General features: G+C 42.2%; 2 protein-coding genes across 2 annotated transcripts; both read left to right on the top strand.

The window, feature by feature from the left end:
* Positions 1 to 2,115: 2,115 nt before the first annotated feature.
* Positions 2,116 to 4,333, top strand: LOC115590258 (E3 ubiquitin/ISG15 ligase TRIM25-like). The gene is made up of 2 exons (XM_030431547.1): positions 2,116 to 3,375; positions 3,942 to 4,333. Exons 1-2 carry the CDS (start codon positions 2,353 to 2,355, stop codon positions 3,942 to 3,944), a joined length of 1,026 nt encoding a protein of 341 aa, XP_030287407.1. The 5' UTR covers positions 2,116 to 2,352; the 3' UTR covers positions 3,945 to 4,333.
* A 4,714-nt stretch (positions 4,334 to 9,047) lies between these two features.
* LOC115589337 (tripartite motif-containing protein 16-like) lies at positions 9,048 to 10,928 on the top strand. Its single transcript, XM_030430181.1, has 2 exons — positions 9,048 to 9,122; positions 9,246 to 10,928. Exons 1-2 carry the CDS (start codon positions 9,048 to 9,050, stop codon positions 10,659 to 10,661), a joined length of 1,491 nt encoding a protein of 496 aa, XP_030286041.1. The 3' UTR covers positions 10,662 to 10,928.
* The last annotated feature ends 13,965 nt before the right edge of the window (positions 10,929 to 24,893 follow it).

Below are 24,893 nucleotides of genomic sequence, written 5' to 3'. Positions count from 1 at the left end.
TTGAACCCGACCCGGGCTGGTTCTCCTGAAAGGATCTGTGAGGTTCAGTTCAGTCAGAGGATTTGTGCTGAATCGTTTTATTCTGTGAGAAGTCGTCACATGTTTTAGGAAGAAGCCTTCTGACGCGTGGAAAGGTTTTTACTTTTGTAAAGATTCTGAGCTCAAACTTTCTCCACGTTGACGCACTGCGAGTGTTTTAACCTCTAAATGAAACCTGATACTTTGAGGAGAACTGGTCCTGGTTGAAGTGGAAGGAGGTGTGAGGAGAACAGTGTTGTGAAGACATGTTGTCGACATGTTTTAATGCTAACAACGATCTGTAACGTGACGTGTGTTGATATGAAACCTGTGTGTTTGTGGCCATCAGGCTGCAGGCGTCGGGCCGAAACAAAAAGCCTGACGTGCATCGAGAAAAGAAACGATCGACTGTGAAAATAAAAAGCTGATGCAGCGGCATCAAGTTAACCTGCTGCGTCTGTGACTGTCGTCTTCTTACCGACTGATAAACCGTCTCACTGAACAGTCTGTCCACCTGAACACTTCAGCTATTATATATGTGCAAAGTTCACATGAAGAAGGAAATAAAGAAGTATAGAAAGTATTTTGAGCTCATTAAATGTCTTCATTAGCACTTCTATGAAACTCAGACAATAAAAATACAATTCATGAAATTATTTAAAAAAAAGACAATATAATATGAATACAAATAAAGAAAACAATTCAAAAATAAATGACAGACAAAAAATAAAGAAATACAGGAAAAAATATTTAAAAAATATTAAAACAAAAATTATTTAAAAAGACAAAAAAAGAATGAAAAAAGACAGAAGAAATAGAATAAATAATAAAAACAGAAACAATGAAAAAGAAAGTAATTTAAAAATGAATGAAATAAAAAAAAAGATAAAAAAGAAATGGAAAAACTACAGAAAAGACAGAAAGTGATAAAAAAATATATAAAGAATGAAAATGAGAGAAACAAAAATTTATTGTAAAAAAGACAAAAAATCATACAAAATATAAAAATGAATTTACAAGACAGAAAATAAAATATAAGTAACATAAGTAAAAAAGAAGGACACGATGAGTGTTTGAAGTTTCCCTTTTGTTATTTTCTGGAATGAGGCGGAGCGTGACAGGACGCTTTGACCTGTAACGAGCTCAGCGACAGACTGAAGAGGACGTTTCACTGACAAACACAAAGCCACATCTCAACTTCTCACAGATATAATGAGACAAGAACAACAGGCGTGTCTCCAGTCATGATCACAGATCAATATATCAACTTAAAGCTCGGCTGTAAACCTGCACAGGACAGATGAACACGCTGCCAACGTTCAGACCGACTGGAAACCAGTAAAGGAATCTTTCACTGCAAACTGCTGCACTTCCTGCTGTGAATGCAGACGGACGACTCCTCCCTCTTCTCCAACTGTCTGACTGGGTTTGCTGTGTTGGGAAAGTTCACTTTCTACATCAACTAGTTCAACGTTCAGTTCACAAACTTTAAAATGAACTCGTTCAGTTCCAAAGTTCACAGTTCCAAATATCAAAAATAAAATACATCAATAAGTAAATAAATAAATAATTTCAAAAAAGAAGAAGAAAGGGAAAATAAAATAATAAATAAATAGATAGTTCAGACAGTGGCTTCAGGGGAAAACTTTTCATAATGACTCAGTAAGGTATTACTTTTTTAGTTTTTTGACAAAATCTGAGATTTAATCAAAGAGCTCAGTTCCAGGAGAAAAGGAGCAAATTTAGGAAGTGATTTTGCAAATCTTTGTTTGTGAATAAAACATTTTGCATATGATAACAAAGTTCATCATGTGTTCAAGAGCATTATCTTCTAGTTAACAGCAAATAACATGTTTAAGGGTCAGAGAACAGACAGAGAGCAGCAGCAAAAAAGGAGATTCAACATCACTCCAAAACTTTGTAGATATATCACAGTAAAAGAACAGATGTGAAGCCTTCATTTGTTTTTGTCTCCATGCTCAGCACATTGATGGTGCGACTCTGTGGAGGCTGGTGTTTCCACTGTTGTGTCCGTTCAGGACGAATTCATCTGTGTTGGTTTGGTGAAGCCTCACTGCATGTTTGGTATGCAGCTGTTTCTGTCTGACATAGTTCAGTTTCGTTTTGACCGAAAGTAAAGCGAGTTACACAAACCTCTCGTCCAGAGTAGAGACGGGTGTGACCGACATGCTGTGACGTGCCAGAGGCCGCCTCTTTACCGCGGACCAGCATGCAACTGTGAAACACTGAGGGAGGGTTTGTTTCCTGCTCGATGCTTTTACTGGCTGAGAGGAAGTGAAACTCTTCAGACGCTCTCTGTTGTTCGGAGGTGAGATGGCGCAGCAAAGAAACCCAGCGGAGCTGAAATTCAGCTGTTCGATCTGTCTGGATCTACTGAAGGATCCGGTGACTATTCCCTGTGGACACAACTACTGCATGAAGTGTTTTAAAGACACGTGGGGTGAAGAGGATCAGGAGAAAACCCACAGCTGCCCTCAGTGCAGGAGGAGCTTCACACCGAGGCCTGAGCTGCTGAAAAACACCATGTTGGCAGTGTTAGTGGAGGAGCTGAAGAAGACTGGACTCCAAGCTGCTCCTGCTGATCTCTGCTATGCTGGAGCTGAAGATGTGGCCTGTGATGACTGCACTGGGAGGAAGCTGAGAGCTGCCAAGTCCTGTCTGCAGTGTGTGGCCTCTTACTGTGAGCAACACCTGCAGCATCACTTTGAATCAGCCGCTTTAAAGAAACACAAGCTGGTGGAGCCGTCCAAGAAGCTCCAGGAGAACATCTGCTCCCGTCACGATGAGGTGATGAAGATTTTCTGCCGCACTGATCAGAAGTGTATCTGCCTCGTCTGCTCAATGGACGACCATAAAGGCCACGACACAGTGTCAGCTGCCACAGAGAGGGCAGAGAAGCAGAAGCAGCTCGCTCAAAGTCGGCACAACGTCCAGCAGAGAATCCAGGACAGAGAGAAAGACGTGAAGGAGCTTCAGCAGGAGGTGGAGACGACCAATCGCTCTGCTGATGAAGCAGTGGAGTACAGTGAGAAGATCTTCACCCAGCTGATCCGTCTGGTGGAGACCAGACGCTCTGATGTGAAGCAGCGGATCAGATCCCAGCAGGAACTGGATGTTAGTTTGGCCAAAGAGCGTCAGGAGAAGCTGAACCAGGAGATCACTGAGCTGAAGAAGAAAGACGCTGAGCTGGAGAAGCTCTCGCTCACAGAGGACCACACCCAGTTTCTTCACAGCTACCCCTCACTGTCAACACTGACTGAGTCTACAATCTCACCCAGACCAAACATCGACCGCCTGCAGGCCTTTAAGGACGTGACAGCAGCTGTGACAGCAGCCAGAGATCTAATGCAGCTGATTCTTACAGAGAAATTACGTTTAAGAGCTGAGTTCTTACAATATTCACGTCAGATCACACTGGATCCAAACACAGCACACACATATCTGGTTTTATCAGAGGAGAACAGAAAAGTAACATTTAATGATAAAAATCCAGCGTATCCTGATCACCCAGACAGATTCACTGGAGCATATCAGGTGTTGAGTAAAGAAGGACTGACTAGACATTGTTACTGGGAGGTGGAGAAGAAGAAGAGCGAGAATGTTGATGTAGCAGTCGCTTACAAGAGTGTTGATAGATCAGATTTGTTTGGATTCAATAAGAAGTCTTGGTCATTACGTTGTTACAGTAATGGTGGTTATGCCTTCTTTCATGACAGTCAGAAGACTTCCATCTCCGTCCCTGTACCCTCCAGAATAGGAGTGTTCCTGGATCACAGTGCAGGTATTCTGTCCTTCTACAGCGTCTCATCCGACACCATGAGACTCCTCCACAGAGTCCAGACCACATTCACTGAGCCGCTCCATGCTGGATTTTATCTTCATGGTTCTGATGGAAACACTGTTGAAGTGTGTAAAGTGCAGCAGTGATTAAAGAGGCAGAGGAGAGTTTAACATCAGAGAAATGTGTTGTAGCTTCTCTCTCTTTACAGGGAGAACTGAAGTGATGTGAGCCCGGATGGTTCTGCTGATTGGACCTCTTGTGTGTGTTGTATCAGATGCAGAATGTGTATATATGTGTGATGGTGATGAGCTGCTGAGCTGCCACGTCCTTATTGAAGCAGCAGTGAGTTCAGCTGACAGGCGTTCAGCTGGATGCCTCAGATATTATAGAGTGTTGTGTTTTCCTCTGGATGGAATCTGATCTGGGTCCAGTTTTATTGATGTGACGTCGTGTATCAGTGTGTAACTGTGATCAATTTGTACAATCTAATAAATGTGTGACGAGATGCTGGAATCAGACTGTGTGTTTGTTTCTGCTCTGCTCAAACTTTCATTCTTCTCATCGAGCGTCGACATATTATTATGTGAAGGAAGACGTCAAAACCATCGACTACTGATGAGCAGCAGACCAAAACTACAAATACATTAAAAAGTAAATTAAAAGTGAAAAATTCAAGGAAAGAACAAAAGGAAACAAAGTAAAAATACAGAATAAAAAATTACATAAGAAATATTAATAAAAGACAATAATAATAGATAAAATAACAATCAAATAAGAAAGAATAAGAATAAATGAATAAGATTAAAGTAAAAAAAAGAAGGAAATAAAAATAAATTAATATAAACAACATTAAAATAAATGAATAAAAAGAAAAGAAAAAAGGAATACAATACATAGATAAAAGAAAAATAAATAAAATTAAAAGTTAAAATTAGAAGAAAGACAAGGTAAAAACATAATTCAAAGACAGACAAATAAATAAAAAACCATAAATAAAATAAAATGAAAAAGAAAGGAAATTAAAATGAATAAATAAAATTAAAGAGGAAAATTAATGAAATACATTAAAAACAATGAAAATTAAAAATAAAAGTAAAAGTAAAAGTAAACATTTAAAGAAAGAAAGAATTGTTTTTTTTAACGACAATTAAAAAAAATTAAAACATAAATAAATACAAAAAAATAACAAAAAAAGTACAAATCAAATGAAACAAAAACAAACGACTGAAATGTGTCAAAGCTTCATTTATTTACACACACACACACACACTGACTGCAGGAAGTCAAACTGGGCGTAGAGCAGCTTGTAGCTTCTGCAAACCTCCGTCAGAGCAGTTTCTGTATGAGTGGTGTGTTCATGTGACATGAAGGTCACACTGTCCTCCACTATGAACAGGCTGCATGAGGATTTCTTTAAGGACCAAGTCTACAGAAGAATCAAACTGATGTCCGGTCAAGCTCGTGAGGGCTCAGGATGAGAATAATGCTCTTCCAGGCTTTCCAGGTCAAATACTGACAGCTGACACTGAATAAAAGAGTTCTGAGACACGTCCGTCCAACATTTCCATCATCAGGATCCATCTGCAGCGTTAGTCTAGAGCTGAAACCAGCGGCGTGCACAGACTTTTTGAAGGGCAGGACATTTTTATATGCAATACAAATGGCACATTATAGACACCAAGATGGCAGTTTTTTGCCAACCAGGAGGGCAGTTTATCATGTTTTAACCAGCCAAGGGGCATCAATAACATCGTAATATCTTCTGTTTTCTTTGTTAACTGTCAGACTTGAGGGAGGCAGACTAACAGGTGACTGACAATGATTTGCCATTTGACTGCACAAGTCTACGTCTGGGGTGCCCAGACATAACAAAAACAAAAGCAGCCACTGATTGCCCACTTCAATATGAGCGATCACTTCATTTTATATGGTACAGTTACACACTGTTTGTTTTCATTAAATCTGCTGGGTGAACTCTTACCAAGTGGTAACACACAGAGCACCAGCATGTTTGTTGTACAGAGTTAGTAAGAAGTTAGTGCTTCTAGCAGTGAACATGGCAGTGTTCTGTGTAGTAATCAGTTTTAAGCAGAGTAGGCACAACCTACCAGTAAAAATAAGAACATTAGCCATACTATACTCTAAACATCTCAGTGATCCATGTACTATTTACTCTTTAGAAAAATAACTCATCACTGCCACTCAAATTCTCAGTTAAACCGATAACAATAATAATATTCAAAATCAGCCGTGCTCAGCTCTTTACACCTTGTATTGTATTGTACAGGCTTTATACCAGGAAGTGCTGAAGGCTCTGGTCCTACCCTGCTGAGTGTGAGGGAAGGTTTTCAAGATGTGCAGCGCCTGCAGCTCTGGTTTGAGAAATGTCTGGAAATATCAAAAATAAATCCAATATGAGTCTGTGGAAATTAATACTCATGATCAACACTGACATTTAAAGGCAAAAATATGCTTTTGTTCTTGTTCCCACAGATGATGTCTGAAAAATATATGCATACATGCATGAGGAGGAAGAATTAAGTTCATTTGTAAAGATGTTTAACATGTTATTTAAGTCTTTAAAAGTTGAGTTGGATCATTTAAGCAATGACAACTCCAAGTAACATTTAGAGCTTTACCCTTTTAAATATATTAAGGGACAGCTACATTTCAGCAGGCAAGTAATACAGAAGAGTAATTCACATGTTGATGGTGATAATAGTGGTCTGCCTCTACCATGGAGACCTTTCGGTGTGGCAAAAGTAGTTTGAACTGGGTGGTTCCTGTTGGTGCTGTAGCTGCTATCTGACTCGGTATCATCATCACCAGGGTCCACAAACACAATGAAAAGTAACATGTTATTTGGTTATTTTCAAAAGTGTTTAGAGCTGAGACTAACTCAGAATCAGCAGAAGGGTGTTTCATAATAAACATTGATGAGGAAGCCAGAGATGATGAGTTAATTTTGATTCTGATCTCATCAAATTTATTGCAAAAGAAATCTAAGAAATCATTTGCATTAAAGGGTGCACAGCTCACCGACTGTGGCTTTTGAGTAAGTTTAGTAACGGTGTTGAAGAGAAATCTAGGATTGAGGTTATTATTGTTTATTAGGCCGAAGAAATGTGCTGTTCAAGCAGTATTTAGAGCACGCTTATAGTTTAGTACACTGTCATGCCAAGCAAATAAAAAAACGTCCAATTTAGATTTACGCCATGCTCATTCCATTTTCCTGCAGGCCTGCTGGAGATCGTGGGTTTCATCAGTAAACCAGGGAGTTGATGTCTTTAGTCGTCTTGTCTTGGTAGAGACCGGTGCCACAGAATCGAGGAGCGAAACAAGAACCGAGTTAACTTCATTTGTGAGTGTAGTTTCTGGGCTTTCTTCGTCAAAGGTGTCGGCGAGTAGTATGTTGATAAAAGAATTCTGCGGAGGCAAGGCTGGGTGGAATGATAGAGCAATCTTTATTGAAACAGATCTCAAGCCAGCATCCGAATTAGAGTGCGGTCGCCCTCTGGAGTTCTCAAATCTATTCCAAAAGCATTGCCAAAATACTTCGCCCTCTGCCCTATCCAATATCCTATCAAACCTTCGATCTTCGGAGATCTACCAAGTGCCACCCTCCCCTTTCTTCCTGTGACGGCATTTTAAGAGTCCCTTCTCCGGTACGCCCACTTCTTCTAATTGGTCACTTTGGTAAATTATCCAATAGACTAAAAGAGGAGTTGACCTGTCTCCCTACTCATCTCCCATAACTCATCTAACTTGGCTACGGTCGCTATGATTGCTATGATGAGAAGTGAAAACATTTGTGTCACTGATACAGGGACAAGCTAACGATGGTTTAAATGTATTGAGAAAGTGGTCCGACACAGCAGAGGAGACAGAAGACACGTTCAGGGCTGACACATCTAATCCATGGGAAGTTATCAGATCCAGAGTGTTTCCACTGGAATGAGTGGGTTCATGGACAAGCTGAATAAAGTTGGAAATATCAAGAAGTCTCCAAAAAGCGTTCCCTAGAGGGTCAGAGAGCTTATTGAAGTGGATATTGAAAACCCCAATAATTAGGATTTTATCCGAGTGAGTCACAAGGTCTGCAATAAATTCATAGAAGTCTTCTAGGAATTGGGAGTAAGAGGTCTGTACAGTACAAGCAGGTGAAGCCTGTTCCCTGGACAAGGCTGTTACTATTTGATGATGATGGTTTTAAAACCAGAGCCTCAAATGAAGTAAATTTAATATCCTGGTTGGAGCTTAAACTGAAAATAGATTTGTAGATTAGAGCAACACCTCCCTTCTGTTTAGAGGCCGAGCAACATGGGCGTAGTTATAGTCAGGAGGAGAGGCTTCATTTAAAGGTGTCAGCCATGTTTCACATAATCATGTCCAGCTTATGCTCAGTGATCAAATCATTAATCAGTCAGGCTTTTGTTGACAGTGATCTAATATTAATAAAGCCACATTTGAGGGTTTTAAGCTCATTGGAGCAGTTTCCAGCGACAGTGGAAATCATGGTAGATCATTTAGGAGTTGGAACAAGGTTTGTTTGTAGTAGTGGAAGGTTTGTCTGCCTGTGCAGGAGGGATGAAGGGATGCTGTGGTGATTAGCTTCAGTATTTTATCATGTAAGACTGTAAGGTGATGCTGAGATATTTCCCAACTGTCAGATGTGCAGATCAAGATGAGATTATTATGATTTACACATTTAAAGGATGACTGAATTAAAAAGTGGCGAGGGAAGGTGACAGTCTCAATGTCATAAACTAAGCTATCAGTATAAAAAAGTATTCTGAGCTCATTAAATGGCCTCATTAGCACTTCTTCAGCGTATAGAAGAGCCCAAAACTCAACAGCAGCTCTGGAGTTACTCTGGACTACACTGAAAGCTGCTGAGGACAATGTCACGTACATTTCCAGAATGAAGACGAGGTTAAAAGAGTGCAGAACACGCTGCCAAAGTTCAGCCCGACTGTAGACATGTAGAAAAGAGTCATAAATTTTTCCAAAGTTCAAGCTGCTCCTTTCCTGACGGTATATTTCCCTCCTCTCACAGATCGGCCAGTTCAGGGATTGGTGATCTCACCATGCTCCAAAGTGCAACAGCTGACGAGACAAATCACTGCAATTCAAAGAGCCATAAAAGACGGTTTGTTTCCTGCTCGATGCCTTTACTGGCTGAGAATAGGTAAAACTCTTCAGACGCTCTCTGTTCTTCGGAGGTGAGATGGCGCAGCAAGGAAACCGAGTGGACGAGCTGAAATTCAGCTGTTCGATCTGTCTGGATCTACTGAAGGATCCGGTGACTATTCCCTGTGGACACAACTACTGCATGAAGTGTATTAAAGACCACTGGGACACAAAGCATGAGACGAGGATCTACAGCTGCCCTCAGTGCAGGAGGAGCTTCACACCGAGGCCTGAGCTGCTGAAAAACACCATGTTGGCAGAGTTAGTGGAGGAGCTGAAGAAGACTGGACTCCAAGCTGCTCCTGCTGATCTCTGCTATGCTGGAGCTGAAGATGTGGCCTGTGATGTCTGCACTGGGAGGAAGCTGAGAGCTGCCAAGTCCTGTCTGCTTTGTGAGATTTCTTACTGTGAGCAACACCTGCAGCATCACCTTCAATCTCCGGCTTTTAAAAAGCACAAGCTGGTGGAGCCGTCCAAGAAGCTCCAGGAGAACATCTGCTCCCGTCACGATGAGGTGATGAAGAGTTTCCGCCACACTGATCAGAAGTGTATCTGCCTGGTCTGCTCAATGGACGACCATAAAGGCCACGACACAGTGTCAGCTGCCACAGAGAGGGCAGAGAAGCAGAAGCAGCTCGCTCAAAGTCGGCAGAACGTCCAGCAGAGAATCCAGGACAGAGAGAAAGACGTGAAGGAGCTTCAGCAGGAGGTGGAGACGACCAATCGCTGTGCTGATGAAGCAGTGGAGCACAGTGAGAAGATCTTCACCCAGCTGATCCGTCTGGTGGAGACCAGACGCTCTGATGTGAAGCAGCGGATCAGATCCCAGCAGGAACTGGATGTTAGTTTGGCCAAAGAGCGTCAGGAGAAGCTGAACCAGGAGATCACTGAGCTGAAGAAGAAAGACGCTGAGCTGGAGAAGCTCTCGCTCACAGAGGACCACACCCAGTTTCTTCACAGCTACCCCTCACTGTCAACACTGACTGAGTCTACAATCTCACCCAGACCAAACATCGACCGCCTGCAGGCCTTTAAGGACGTGACAGCAGCTGTGACAGCAGCCAGAGATCTAATGCAGCTGATTCTTACAGAGAAATTATGTTTAAGAGCGGAGTTCTTACAATATTCACGTCAGATCACACTGGATCCAAACACAGCAAACACATATCTGGTTTTATCAGAGGAGAACAGAAAAATAACATTTAATAGTAAAAATCCACCATATCCTGATCATCTAGACAGATTCACTGGCTATCAGCAGGTGTTGAGTAAAGAAGAACTGACTGGACGTTGTTACTGGGAGGTGAAGAAGAAGAGCGGGACTGTTGATGTAGCAGTCGCTTACAAGAGTGTTGATAGATCAGATTTGTTTGGACACAATAAGAAGTCTTGGTCATTATTTTGTCACAGTAGTGGTAGTTATGACTTCTATCATGACAGTCAGCCTACTTCCATCTCCGTCCCTGTCTCCTCCAGAATAGGAGTGTTCCTGGATCACAGTGCAGGTATTCTGTCCTTCTACAGCGTCTCATCTGACACCATGAGACTCCTCCACAGAGTCCAGACCACATTCACTGAGCCACTCCATGCTGGACTTTATCTTGATGGTTCTGATGGAAACACTGCTGAAGTGTGTAAAGTGAAGCAGTGATTGAAGAGGCACAGTAGAGTTTAACATCAGAGAAATGTGTTGTAGCTTCTCTCTCTTTACAGGGAGCTGAGCTGCCACGTCCTTATTGAAGCAGCAGTGAGTTCAGCTGACAGGCGTTCAGCTGGATGCCTCAGATATTATAGAGTGTTGTGTTTTCCTCTGGATGGAATCTGATCTGGGTCCAGTTTTATTGATGTGACGTCGTGTATCAGTGTGTAACTGTGATCAATTTGTACAATCTAATAAATGTGTGACGAGATGCTGGAATCAGACTGTGTGTTTGTTTCTGCTCTGCTCAAACTATCATTCATCTCATCGAGCGCTGACACATTATTATGTGAAGGAAGACGTCAAAACCATTAACTACTGATGAGCAGCAGACCAAAACTACAAATAAATTAACCACGAAGGAAAATGAAATAAACAAAAGAAAGAAAATACAAATATAGAACAAAAATAAAATGAAAGAAAAAAATATATAAAAGAAGAAAATAAATAAAGAAAATTAAAATTGAAAAATTAATAGAAATAACGTTTTTTAAAAGAAATTAAAAAAGGATAAATAACAATAAAATGAATGAATTTAAAAATAAAACAAAAAACAAATACATTAAAAAATAAAAGAAGAACAAAAACAGCAATAGTTCAAATTAAAAGAAAGAACAAACTAAGAATTAAAAGAAATACAATTAAATAAAAAATGTAAATAAATCAAAGAAAAAAGGAAAGAAAATAAAAACACATACATAAAATTAAAGGTGAAAATTGATGGAATAAAAACATAAAATAAAAATTTAAAAGTAAACATTTAAAGTTAAAATTTAAAGAAAGACAATTAAATCAAATGAAACATATAAAGAAAAAAAAAGAAAAACAAACGACTGAAATGTGTAAAAGTTTTATTTGCATTAAAAGTTGGAATGTTTGGTTCGACATTAAATATGTTACAAAGCACTTCATGAATCTCTTTCAGTGTCTTTAACAGACACGCACACACACACACACACACACACACACACACACACACACACTCTGTATGAGTGGTGTGTTCATGTGACATGAAGGTCACACTGTCCTCCACTATGAACAGGCTGCATGAGGATTTCTTTAAGGACCTTTAAGTTTTCACTCAAACATGTTGACAGTCCAGGAACGAGTGTGTGCAGCACAACTGAGCCGCGTGACTCGTATCTACACGCTGACTTGTGTTTGTTTGCTGCCGGCTGTTTGAACCTGTTACATATGAATCACGTGTTCTTTACACCAGGTACACACAAAGTTTTCACAAATCAGCGTTTAAAGTGAAGAGCCTATGGATAAGAGGGCACTTTAAGCACCACTTAGATTCTTGCAATGTAACAATGATATCCTTTAATAATAAAATAAATAAAATAACAATGTAAAATATACTTAAAACGTGGAACAAAAATCTCAGTGTTCTGTGTAGTTATCAGTTTTTATAAGACTTAAAACAGCTTTGTGCAATAAACACATGAGTTCACTTCAGCAATCAGTTTTAAGCAGAGTAGGCACAACCTACCAGTAAAAATAAGAACATTAGCCATATTCTATACTCTAAACATCTCAGTGATCCATGTAGTATTTACTCTTTAGAAAAATAACTCATCACTGCCACTCAAATTGTCAGTGAAACTGATAACAATAATATTCAAAATCAGCCGTGCTCAGCTCTTTACACCTTGTATTGTATTGTACAGGTTTTATACCAGGAAGCGCTGAACGCTCTGGTCCAACCCTGTCCCTGCTGAGTGTGAAGGAAGGTTTTCGAGATGTGCAGCGCCTGCAGCTCTGGTTTGAGAAATGTCTGGAAATATCAAAAATAAATCCAAAATGAGTCTGTGGAAATTAATACTCATGATCAACACTGACATTTAAAGGCAAAAATATGCTTTTGTTGTTGTTCCAACAGATGATGTCTGAGAAATATATGCATACATGCATGAGGAAGAAGAATTAAGTTCATTTGTACAGATGTTTAACATGTTATTTAACTTCTTAAAAGTTGAGTTTGATCATTAAGCAATGACAACTCCTCCTCCTTGAACCGGCACCTTATCGTGGTGGAGGGGTTTGAACACCTGAATGATCCCAGGAGCTGTGTTGTCCGGGGCAAACAGGTCCTAGGTGACGGTCAGATTAAGATCGGTTCAAAAGCCTCTAATGAAAGATAGAGCCCCAAGGAAGTTAATGTCGCCTGGATTGGCACCACCGGGGCCCCACCCTGGAGCCAGAACTGGGGTTGCGGCTCGCAGACGAGCGCCTGGCGGGCACAGCACAAACGAGCGACGTGGGCCCGCCCTCCAGTGGGCTCACCACTCGCAGGAGGGTTCAGAAGGGGCCAGTGCAGTGTGAATTGCGTGGCAGTTGTAGGCAGGGGCCCCGGAGACCCAATCCCCGGACAGTAACTCTAGACATGTGGACATGGAATTTCACCTCACTGGGGGGGAAAGAGCCTGAGCTGGTGCTGGAGGTTGAGCGATACCGGCAAGAGATAGTCGGGCTCACTTCCACGCACAGTCTGGGCTCTGGGACCCAACTCCTTGAGAGGGGCTGGACGCTCTTCTACTCCGGAGTTGCACGCGGTGAGAGGCGGCAAGCTGGTGTGGGCTTGCTTAACGCTCCTCAGCTCAGCCGCCATGTGTTGGAGTTTACCCAAGTGAACGAAAGGATCACTTCCCTGCGCCTTCGGGTCAGGGATAGGTCTCTCACTGTTGTCTCGGCTTATGGGCTGAACAGCAGTGCAGAGTACACGGCCACCTTGGAGTCCCGGGAGGGGTACTGGAGAGTGGTCCAACCGGGGACTTCGTCATTCTATTTGGGGACTTCAACGCTCACGTAGGCAGCGACAGTGTTACCTGGAGGGGTGTGATTGGGAGGAACGGCCTCCCTGATCGGAACCCGAGTGAGAGACAGCTGACAGGTACCGGCCAGTCAAGCGTGCGGCAGCAAGGGCAGTCGCGGAAGCAAACACTTGGGTCTGGGAGAAGTTCGGGGAGGCCATGGAGGAGGACTACTGGTCAGCCTCGAAGAAATTCTGGCAAACCATCCGGCGCCTCAGGAGGGGGAAACAGTCCTCCACCAACACTGTTTACAGTGGAGGTGGGGAGCTGTTGACCTCGACTGGGGACATCGTTGGGCGGTGGAAGAAATACTTCGAGGATCTCCTCAATCCCACTGACCCGCCTTCCATAGAGGAAGCAGAGGCTGGGGACTCAGAGGTTGACCCATTCATCACCCAAGCCGAAGTCACTGAGGTAGTCCGGAAGCTCCTCAGTGGCAAAGCACCGGGTAGGATGAGATCCGCCCTGAGTACCTCAAGACTCTGGATGTTGTGGGGCTGTCTTGGTTGACACGTCTCTGCAGCATCGCGTGGCAATCGGGGACAGTGCCTCTGGACTGGCAGACCGGGATGGTGGTCCCCCTATTCAAAAAGGGGGACCGGAGGATGTGTTCCAACTATCGGGAGTGTAGGAACACATGTCCTTTGTCCTGTCTCTTAACGAGGTCCTGTTCTGTGATGATTATCTTTGACTCAAATTTGCTCCTTCCTCCGAGTTCTTAACCTCTTGACCTGGCAGATCTTCTCCTCTCCACAGAGTGGGAGGATGTTGTTTTCTTGCTATGAACAGATCACCAGAGAACTTCTTTTATTAAGTTACAACGACTAAGCACAATAGAGTCCTCTCTCTCCACATCACATGACAGGAAATGGGGAAAGAAATTGGTTAGACCCAGTCCCCCCCTCACGGGTCAAACGGTTTTATGATCCCGTCTCCGACATTCCAATCCCACTCTGTCTCTATACTTATCCAAATTCCGATACGTTCTGAATAACTATTAAACTACAATATAATTCTTAATTTTAGCAGATTCCCAAATAGCCTAAGACGGTCATACAATAGATCTTTCCCATGTTATTGTGAAGCCCAAATGAAGTTTATTACTTAATGAATTTGAGGTTTGGGAGAAACTAGCCCCTTCCATTGGTGATGGGGACAGACTTGTAGATCATTATCCTCTTTGTGTGTGTTATTTACCAGTTAAATGTCTGATATGTTTTGTTAAGATAGAACTACAAGGAATATGTATAAGTCCTTTGTTCTACTGTGTATTGTATACTTCATTGTTTTATGTCTTAATCAGGTTATAATTCTTTTGAATGATAAGTGGTCATAATCATGTTGCATCTTTTCACAAAGGCAAAAATTCGACTTTTAAGATTGTGAAGTTTTTGGGAAGTTAAAACACGATTTCGAAACATTAAAACAATAGTTTATTTAAAATAAAGTTTTGTCTAAACTCAGAACACAGAAAGAATGATTGTCAGTCAGCCCCCCCTCCCCCCTTTTCAGTCTGCCTGCTGCAGGTCATAAAAACAGAAAGCCATGCTCTGCTCCTCACTTATCTTATGTCACTTCACTTCTCTCCTCTCTGCTTCTCTCTCTTCTGTCTGTCTTCTGCTCCTTCTTCTCTTCTCCTCACGTCTTTTCATTCCTTTTTATTTTTATTTTTAAAGTATTCTTTACTTTTGTTTTTGCAATAAGCTCTAAGAAAAGCAAATTGAATCACTACTTTAAGTGCTTTACTTTTATCCAAGTTTTTAATAGAACAAAATTATTTTCTTTTCGATTTTAATATACCGTTAAAGTATCACCGCCTGATCCAGAAGAAGTTGAATTAGTTGAAGAATCAGAACTTAAGAACCACCACTTGAAACAACGAAGAAAAAGTCTTTTTCAAGACTGTGATCACTTGATGAAGAATGTTGCAGTCATTGTCTGCTTCAGAAGCATGGAAGGAGTCTCCAACAAAAGAGACTTTGTGTGCCCCCAGCCAGGACCGACTCTGCCCCCAGCGCTCCCAATGCAGAAACCCCACTGGGCCTTCGGACTAGGAGTTCCTCAACAGAGTAACGGCCTTCCCTCTGGCTATTGGATCGATACGCCGTGCCATAGTCCAACCCAGAATTCTCAAGGAAACCAAGCTTCAGGACCTCCTGACTCCCAGACAAAACAGGCTAAATGTCTTCATACAGCTGGATCTACACGTGAGAACAAGTTGGGGTCTAAAGTTCTGACTTCTGTCTAAAGTTCTGACTTCTGTCCAGGTTCTGACTTCTGTCTAAGTTCTGACTTCTATCTTTTGAATTTAAGAGATTAGGGTCTTGTTGGTATTAAAAATTACTCCCGTAATATTTAATATATAAAAACCCGAACCCTTTGACTTAACCATCTGCCGGCTGTCACATAATTTTATTACTTTGCTTATTACAGTCTTTACCTTTTCTGGTATCTGTTGTTCATCTAAAATTGTCATTTCATTTATTTTACCCCAAATTATTTAGTCAATAAACATATATAATCGTTTGTCTTTGTCTGGAACTTAATTTTAATGTGGAGAACCGATGGATACCGCCTTTGTTTCTGCACCGACACATTATTATGTGAAGGAAGACGTCAAAACCATCAACTACTGATGAGCAGCAGCCCAAAACTACAAATAACTTAACCATGAAGGAAAATGAAATAAGAAAAGAAAAGAAAAAAATATAAAAGAACAATGAAAAAAGAAAAGAAATAAAGAAAAAAGTCGAATATTAAAAGAAAGAAAAAAGAAAAAGAACGAAGTGAAGGATAAACACCAATAAAATAACCTAATTAAAAAAGAAAAGAAAATATATAATAAAAAAATAAAAAATAAATGAAAGTAAAAGTAGAAAATAAAATAAAGAATTAAATTTTTTTTTAAAAGAAATACAATTAAATAAAAAAAAATCAATAAATAACAGACAAAAGGAAAAAAATAAATACAAATAAAATACAAATAAAATTAAAGGTGGAAAATTGATGGAATAAAACATAAAATACAAAAAAGTAAAATACATGGTTTAAAAGTAAAAATTAAAACTAAAAATTTTAAGAAAGACATTTGTTAAGAAATACAAATAAATATAATAAAACATATAAATCAATTAATAGAAAGTTAGAAAAACTAATTAGATTAAATACAAATAAATAAAAACAAACGACTGAAATGTGTCAAAGTTTTATTTGTATTAAAAGTTGGAATGTTTGGTTCGACATTAAATATGTTACAAAGCACTTCATGAATCTCTTTCAGTGTGTCTTTAACACACAAACACACACACACACACACACACACACACACACACACACACACGTGTACACACACACACACACACACACACACACACACACTGACTGCAGGAAGTCAAACTGGGCGTAAAGCAGCTTGTAACGTCTGCAAACCTCCGTCAGAGCAGTTTCTGTATGAGTGGTGTGTTCATGTGACATGAAGGTCACACTGTCCTCCACTATGAACAGGCTGCATGAGGATTTCTTTAAGGACCTTTACGTTTTCACTCAAACACGTCGACAGTCCAGGAACGAGTGTGTGGAGCACGACTGAGCTGCGTGACTCGTATCTACACGCTGACTTGTGTTTGTTTGCTGCCAGCTGTTTGAACCTGTTACATATGAATCACGTGTTCTTTACACCACGGACACACAAAGTTTTTACAAAGCGCATCGACGTTTAAAGTGACGAGCCTGCGGCCACTGAGGAAAGTGCTGCAGTATTTATGTATCTGCAGTATTATGAGCCTGGAGAAAGTAAACGTCCTGTTCCTGCTGAAGGAAACCAAACGTGTCCGTGTGCAGCAGCTTCAAATTAAAAGCATCTGACTGGAGGAACAAGAGTCCATCGTGATGCAGTCGCTCACAGGAGACGCAAAGTGTTTGTTAGTGAGCTGCAAACAGGACAAATCAGATCCCGGCTGCTCACAGGACGACGACGACAACAGGCCGATTACTGCCACATTAAAGGAACAGTTCACCTACATTTAAGATCCAGTCTCCATCTGCTCCTCCTGATGACAGAAAGTCCGGTGAAGTCTCGTCGTCCACGGAACATTTCTGGAGCTTCACAGTGAAACAGCGTGAAGATAAAAACATGAAATGTCTCCGTGCAGCTCGTCTGCTGAGATTCACGTCTCCAGAAGAACCAAACTGACGTCCCGTCCAGCTCGTGAACTCACTTCAGACGGGTTCAACGCTTTTAGTTCAGCAGCTACAGTCGAGATTCAGCTTCAGAAAAGGTGAAAACAAAATCTTCTTTAGTCAGTTTGTGATCTCGGGGCTTCTGGAGACGTGGATCTCAGCAGACGAGCTGCACAGAGACATTTCATGTTGTTTTCAGGAGAACGCTGTGAAGCTCCAGAGATGTTTAGTGGACTCTGAGACTTCACCTCGGCAGGTAGGTGAGGAGATAACGACTGAACTCACATCCTGTTGAGGTGAAGCGTTCCTTTAACAACGTGTCTGCTGGAGAACGTTCTGCAGCGTCGTATCATCAGTTAGTGTTCTGTTTGTGAAATGATCCGCTTTAAGCTTCAAATATCGGGGATGTGAAACAGTTTGTCAACATGTTTCTTGTCAGAATTTATCAGAGAAACATGTGCGACATACATTGGCTTTCATAAATAGTTTAAGGGACCTACAGTGTCATAAAAGACAAAAACTGAGCTGGCTGGCTGAGCTGGAAGCAGGAAGAGGAAGTGGTGGTTAGAGTGATCACACACAAACACACACAGTCTTTCTCAAACTTCCCCTTTACATCCTCTCTTCCACAACTCCAAGGCTCGACGCTGCACCGCCTCTGTTTGTTCACATCGAAACAAAGTTGTGGAAACGAAAGAGATGTGACGGTTCACATCTGCAAACGGTCGATCAACTTGACTTCAGAACAAAATCCAAGATCAGCAGCGTCAGTGTTTCTGCACGACAGCAGACAGAGCGAGTGTCGTCGGCCTGACGTCGCTGAACGTGACGTCTTATCACACGTGTCAGACTTTAACAGTCACCAGAGCGCTGTGGGAAACATCTGCTCTATATACATGTACAATCAGCTAACAGGAAACCTGCTGGAGTCAGTGTACATCTGTGAGAGCTGTTTCACTCTGTGACGTCACACTAATGTTTCTCTTCAACACTCTGATGGTTAACTAATCATTAACTGAGCTCCGTCTGCCATCACCTCGCTGCTTTTTATCCACTCACTTCAGCTTTTCCCCTCAAATAAAGCTCCAGTTTCTCCTGGTCAGACTGTCAGAAGTGGGAGAAACACTCAGTGTGTTTACATGACACTCGAGAAAACTGAATTACTGTGTTAGTCCGACTATGATGGGATCTTTAAGATGCATGTATACACCTTAGTCTGACTAAAATCGGACTGGATCGGATTTCTCATAGTCGGATTAAAACACCCAGATTATTCGATTGATAGTCACATTAATCCTGCATGTATATGTTCTATCACATCGGATCAGATGATGATGTGTTCTGTTCAGACTCGAGATTTTTTCCCCGGGGCCGTGAGCCGGAAGTAGAAGGACGGCGACGGCGGCGTCTTTCCTCCAAAATCACCACAAGCAAGAGCGCCATTTTGCATCTAGTTTGTGTAATTATCATGTACACCATATACGAAGTGTACAAAGATGTAGCTTCGTCTCGCTCTTCGTACGCCATCTTTCTTGAATGCCGAGGCAGCTGGTGACGTAAAGAGGTCAGCCGGAGGTGTTTCTGTTACCACTAGTTGAGATGGGTACAGCGCCACCTATCGTACCGGGGTATGACATGCTCCGGCCAATAATTAGATTTTCTCACCGGCATGTATACTCGGACAATTGCAGTTGTCTGATTGAGTAGCATAGACGAACTGTGGCTGTAATCTGACTAAACTGTGCATGTAAACGTACTGAGTGAATATGAAGTGGACGACGTGCTGCATTCAAAGGGCAGCTGGTCTACATGTAATCAGAGCAGCACAGGTAGCTCACAGGTTTGATGTGTGCATCAGGGAGCTCAGGTAACAACTCCTCCCTGCTGCTGGTTCAGCACAGCGCGCTGCCATACGGCCTTACACGGCTGTTTGACTGCAGGAAGTCAAACTGGGCGTAAAGCAGCTTGTTACTTCTGCAAACCTCCGTCAGAGCAGTTTCTGTATGAGTGGTGTGTTCATGTGACATGAAGGTCACACTGTCCTCCACTATGAACAGGCTGCATGAGGATTTCTTTAAGGACCAAGTCTACAGAAGAACCAAACTGATGTCCGGTCAAGCTTGTGTGGGCTCAGGAAGAGAATAATGCTCTTCACGGTACGATGTGTTAAAGACAAATGTGAGTTTTCACTCAGTCGTCCTCTCTAAACCTGCTGAGTTCAGGCTTTCCAGGTCAAATACTGACAGCTGACGCTGAATAAAAGAGTTCTGAGACACGTCCGTCCAACATTTCCATCATCAGGATCAAAAGTAACAACAATGAAAGCTGCCACTGATTGCCCACTGCAACATGAGCGATCACTTCAATTTATATAGTACAGTTACACACCGTTTGTTTTCATTAAATCTGCTGGGTGAACTCTTACCAAGTGGTAACACACAGAACACCCGCATGTTTGTTGTACAGAGTTAGTAAGAAGTTAGTGCTTCTAGCTCTGCACAGTGAACATGGCAGCGTTCTGTATAGTAATCAGTTTTAAGCACCACTTAAATTATTATTTAAGCCATTATATAGCCATATTCTATACTCTAAACATCTCAGTGATCCATGTAGTATTTACTCTTCAGAAAAATAACTCATCACTGCCACTCAAATTCTCAGTGAAACTGACCGCAATAATAATATTCAAAAACAGCCGTGCTCAGCTCTTTACACCTTGTATTGTATTGTACAGGCTTTATACCAGGAAGCGCTGAAGGCTCTGGTCCTACCCTGTCGAGTGTGAAGGAAGGTTTTCAAGATGTGCAACGCCTGCAGCTCTGGTTTGAGAAATGTCTGGAAATATCAAAAATAAATCCAAAATGAGTCTGTGGAAATTAATACTCATGATCAACACTGACATTTAAAGGCAAAAATATGCTTTTGTTCTTGTTCCCACAGATGACGTCTGAAAAATATATGCATACATGCATGAGGAGGAAGAATTAAGTTCATTTGTAAATATGTTTAACATGTTATTTAAGTCTTTAAAGTTGAGTTGGATCATTTAAGCAATGACAACTCCAAAGTAACATTTAGAGCTTTACCCTTTTAAACTGTTGGGCCTCACCTTACACAAGGCCCGGTTTAGGTGTGTTTAACAACAATAAAAGGGGGATTTAGGTTAAATTTGGCTATCAATAATAATTAATGATTATTTGGGATAATTATTAATTATGATAAATAATATGATCCAATTTGCATTAGATCACCTCGGGGCACCACCCTTGAAGAAGGGAAAAAGATAGCAATTTTACTAAATCAGTCTCATAAAAACGTACTGAACTGTTTATAACTCTGGTTAATAATTAACTTAATAACTACAACATAATTCACCATAACAGCTAGTAATGGTTGAAGGATTTTGGAGTTCTTGACAGTGTAGAGGTTGGCAACATTCACTCATGTACAATATTAAATAGACAGCAAGAAGGTTCAAGATCTTTTATTTAACACAAAATGGAAACACACAATCTAACTAACATGTACTATACCAGTGTGTGTGTTTGTGTGTGTGTGTGTGTGTGTGTGCGAGTGCCTGGCAGAACAAAGGAACAATGGCGGTCAATGATATCACATGTGGGTGTGATATGCTCTAGCCTCCAGGAATGTGTGTGTCTGTGAGTATGTATGTGTGTGTGACGTGGTGCCAGGTTATAGAAGATGGTTAGTTGCATGCAGAGACCCTGAGTCTGTGTGAAGCATAATTCAACTAATGTCGAATTAGCCGTCTAGGAAAGCAAACTACCAATAACTTGACTCGAGGTCACCATAACACCAAAACATTGAACAAACACATCAATTGAACACATTACATCAACCAGAGTTTAAAGTCCTGTGCTTAGCCGTGCTATGGTTTGCTATCTAAGCCCAGTTCAACGTTACCAGTCTTTGAGGAGAAGGTGCTGGCGGTTGCAGGAGAAAGTTGGGGCTCCAAGGTTGAACAAGCTGCTCTTGCTGTGCAAGGTTTGATGAAAGTCGGCAGAGGAGGAAACTGGTGGCTCCTTTACTTTGTAAGGATAGCAGCTCGGTGCTAACCTGCTTGGTGTTCCTTAGATCCTCAGATTGGCAGGACCTCGTGTCGCTGCAGTGAGGAGAAGTTCTTTGGGCCTGCTGCCAATGCAGCTTGCAGCTCCCCACAGCTTGTTGGGCCCAGAAGAAGGGATCTAGAAGGCAGGCAGCCCCTTGGGGGAGGTGGAGAGGAGCCCTTGAAGATCCAAAGTTAAAGGAGTAGAGCGCGTTGAGTGAGAGAGAGAACATTGAATGCTCTGGGGTTTTGACTACCTGATCAGCAGGGGGTCTGTCACCCTGACCAATAGTAGCTCAAACCTGAATTCTGCACCTAGGTGTGAAGAATGGGGAATTCTGGGACACTGAGTTCATTTCAGAGTCCATTTTGAAATCCACAATGAATGACTTCATCTGTGGGTCCCAACATCCCCCCTTTGGTCTCAGGATGTCGCTTGATGTGGGATCCCGAGAGCACAGATCCACATGTATAATCCATAGTTTGAAGGAGTTCATCTGTCATTTCATTAATATTGGTAACATCTGGGCAGTTCATTAACCAACTGGGCATTGGCTCACTCTCTGTCCTGGCTAAGCAAGGATCGTGAACATAACATCAAGAAAAGAAGTTACACAAAGAAAAGAAAATCCAGATAAACACTATGATTATGACATTGAATTCATGCAATACCTGTATTTCTCAGTTAATCTCTGGGTTAGTGAGAACAGGAATGTGAGTGATGTCAATTTGTTAGGGTGAGATGCAGAGTGTGGCACCTACAATGGTATAGTCATTCTGGAGTGTCCAAGAGTGTTTGTGTTTACTCGTTGGATCTCCTCGATGCTGATTACTTTAAGTAATCAGACTTATTTTGGTAGACTTAGAATTTGCTTCTTCACGCAGGTTTTTCTGCGTAAGGGTGCCACAAATGTGAAAGTCTAAATGACTGTATCATGGTTCTTGTTTGGCAGTGTGGTAATGTTGTAAAGCAGTGTTGGACGAGGACATGTGTATGTCTTGTTCTGTAAGGTCAGAATGTGGTGTCCTAAGCTTAGGTTTACAACAGTTAATTCAAAAAAAAAAAAAAAAGAAAATACAACAAATGAGCTAGTCGCAGTGTATTTACAAAGTTGGACAGTGGTTTCTGTCCAATCAGAATTTAGTCTCGATAGCATGGTTTTTGGCTAATACTAAATTCAGAAGACTTGAGCTTGCTGCTGTTGCTAACAAATCCGTGGTTTCCTATTGTAACTGTAAGAAAGTGAGTTACTTATCGTAAGCAGTCAGTACAGGGATGGATCGAGCCGTCAGTTACCAGAAGCTAAATCTGTTGTTCTTGGAGTTTAAGTTTTGCTTAAACTGTGGCTCAGGGCTGTAACGCTCTGAGTATCTGGATGGAGAGAGGAATTCTGAGCCACTGTCACTGGCTAAGGAATTATGACTGTGCACTGAGCCGTGGTCAGAGAAGCTGTGGTCATCATCTGAGTGATATGCTGGCTGGTCATAGTTCTGGGCCAGGATTTCTGCATATGGCCTTCTACAGCTCCTTTTGTCTGCGTGCCTATCACGACGCAGTTGGTGGACGTGGCGGTTACGCTCTATGTCCCTATACGCCCTTTTGTGGGGGGTTGGGAGGTTGTGTTTCTATAAACTTGCGTACAGCTTTGGAGCTAGTGGTCTCCACAAGTTTAACTTTCTCCCTCTGGGTTGCATGGTGCAAGTCAGCTAGACAATGGTCAAGTGAACTTAGGTAATTCTCAACATGGTGATCACAGTTGTCTGGCTCAAAATGTTCAATGTGCCTAGCCATAGACTCAAGCTCTTTAAAGCGGGGGCCCTCTAAGCTAGCGTTTCTATGGACATTGACATCCCATGCTGCAGTTCTGTCTAGCTGGGAGTGGTCGTGTCATCTGACCTCCGGCTGTATGTCTTGGACACTCGGGTGAAGAGAGGGGCTGAGCTGTTAACAGATCACCACCTGATGGTGAGTCGGATCCACTGGCAGGGAGGAAACTGGACAGACCTGGCAGACCCAAACGTATTGTGAGGGTCTGCTGGGAACATCTGGTGGAACCCTTGGTCAGGAGGTCTTTAACTCCCACCTCCGGGAGAGCTTTGACCAGAGCCAAGGGAGGCTGGGGACATTGAGTCTGAATGGACCATGTTCTCCACTTCCATTGTTGGCGCGGCTGTCCAGAGCTGTGGCCGTAAGGTCTCCGGTGCCTGTTGTGGTGGCAATCCCCGAACCCGGTGGTGGACTCCGGAAGTAAGGGATGCTGTCAAGCTGAAGAAGGAGTCCTATTGAGCCTGGTTGGCCCGGGGGACTCCTGAGACAGTTGACAGGTACCGGCAGGCCAAGCGTGTGGCAGCAAGGGCAGTCGCGGAAGCAAACACTTGGGTCTGGGAAAAGTTCGGGGAGGCCAAGGAGGAGGATTACTGGTCAGCCTCAAAGAAATTCTGGCAAACCATCCGGCGCCTCAGGAGGGGGAAACAGTCCTCCACCAACACTGTTTAGAGTGGAGGTGGGGAGCTGCTGACCTCGACTGGGGATATCGTCGGGCGGTGGAAGAAATACTTCGAGGATCTCCACAATCCCGCTGACACGCCTTCCATAGAGGCAGCAGAGGCTGTGGACTCAGAGGTTGACCCATTCTTCAGCATCGCGTGGCAATCTGGGACAGTGCCTCTGGACTGGCAGACTGGGATGGTGGTCCCCCTACTCAAAAAGGGGGAACGGAGGGTGTGTTCCAACTATAGGGGGTATAGGAACACATGTCCTTTGTCCTGTCTCTTAACGAGGTCCTGTTCTGTGATGATTATCTTTGACTCAAATTTGCTCCTTCCTCCGAGTTCTTAACCTCTTGACCTGGCAGATCTTCTCCTCTCCACAGAGTGGGAGGATGTTGTTTTCTTGCTATGAACAGATCACCAGAGAACTTCTTTTATTAAATTACAACTAAGCACAATAGAGTCCTCTCTCTCCACATCACATGACAGGAAATGGGGAAAGAAATTGGTTGGGGTAAAGATGACCCAGTCCCCCCCTCACGGGTCAAACCGTTTTATGATCCTGTCTCGGACATTCCAATCCCACTCTGTCTCTATACTTATCCAAATTCCGATACGTTCTGAATAACTATTAAA

This window comes from Sparus aurata, chromosome 10, assembly GCF_900880675.1.
Source record: "Sparus aurata chromosome 10, fSpaAur1.1, whole genome shotgun sequence".
In the NCBI taxonomy this organism is placed as follows: Eukaryota; Metazoa; Chordata; class Actinopteri; order Spariformes; family Sparidae; genus Sparus; species Sparus aurata.
The sequence above is the reverse complement of the archived record's forward strand: the minus strand, read 5'-3'. Positions and strand labels throughout refer to the sequence as shown.

Bases quoted from the DNA above. Each gene is read 5' to 3' on its own strand.
- LOC115590258 (XM_030431547.1), top strand. From the start codon at position 2,353: ATGGCGCAGCAAAGAAACCCAGCGGAGCTGAAATTCAGCTGTTCGATC.
- LOC115589337 (XM_030430181.1), top strand. From the start codon at position 9,048: ATGGCGCAGCAAGGAAACCGAGTGGACGAGCTGAAATTCAGCTGTTCG. The intron at 9,123-9,245 runs GTGACTATTCCC...CCGAGGCCTGAG, and splicing joins TGGATCTACTGAAGGATCCG to CTGCTGAAAAACACCATGTT.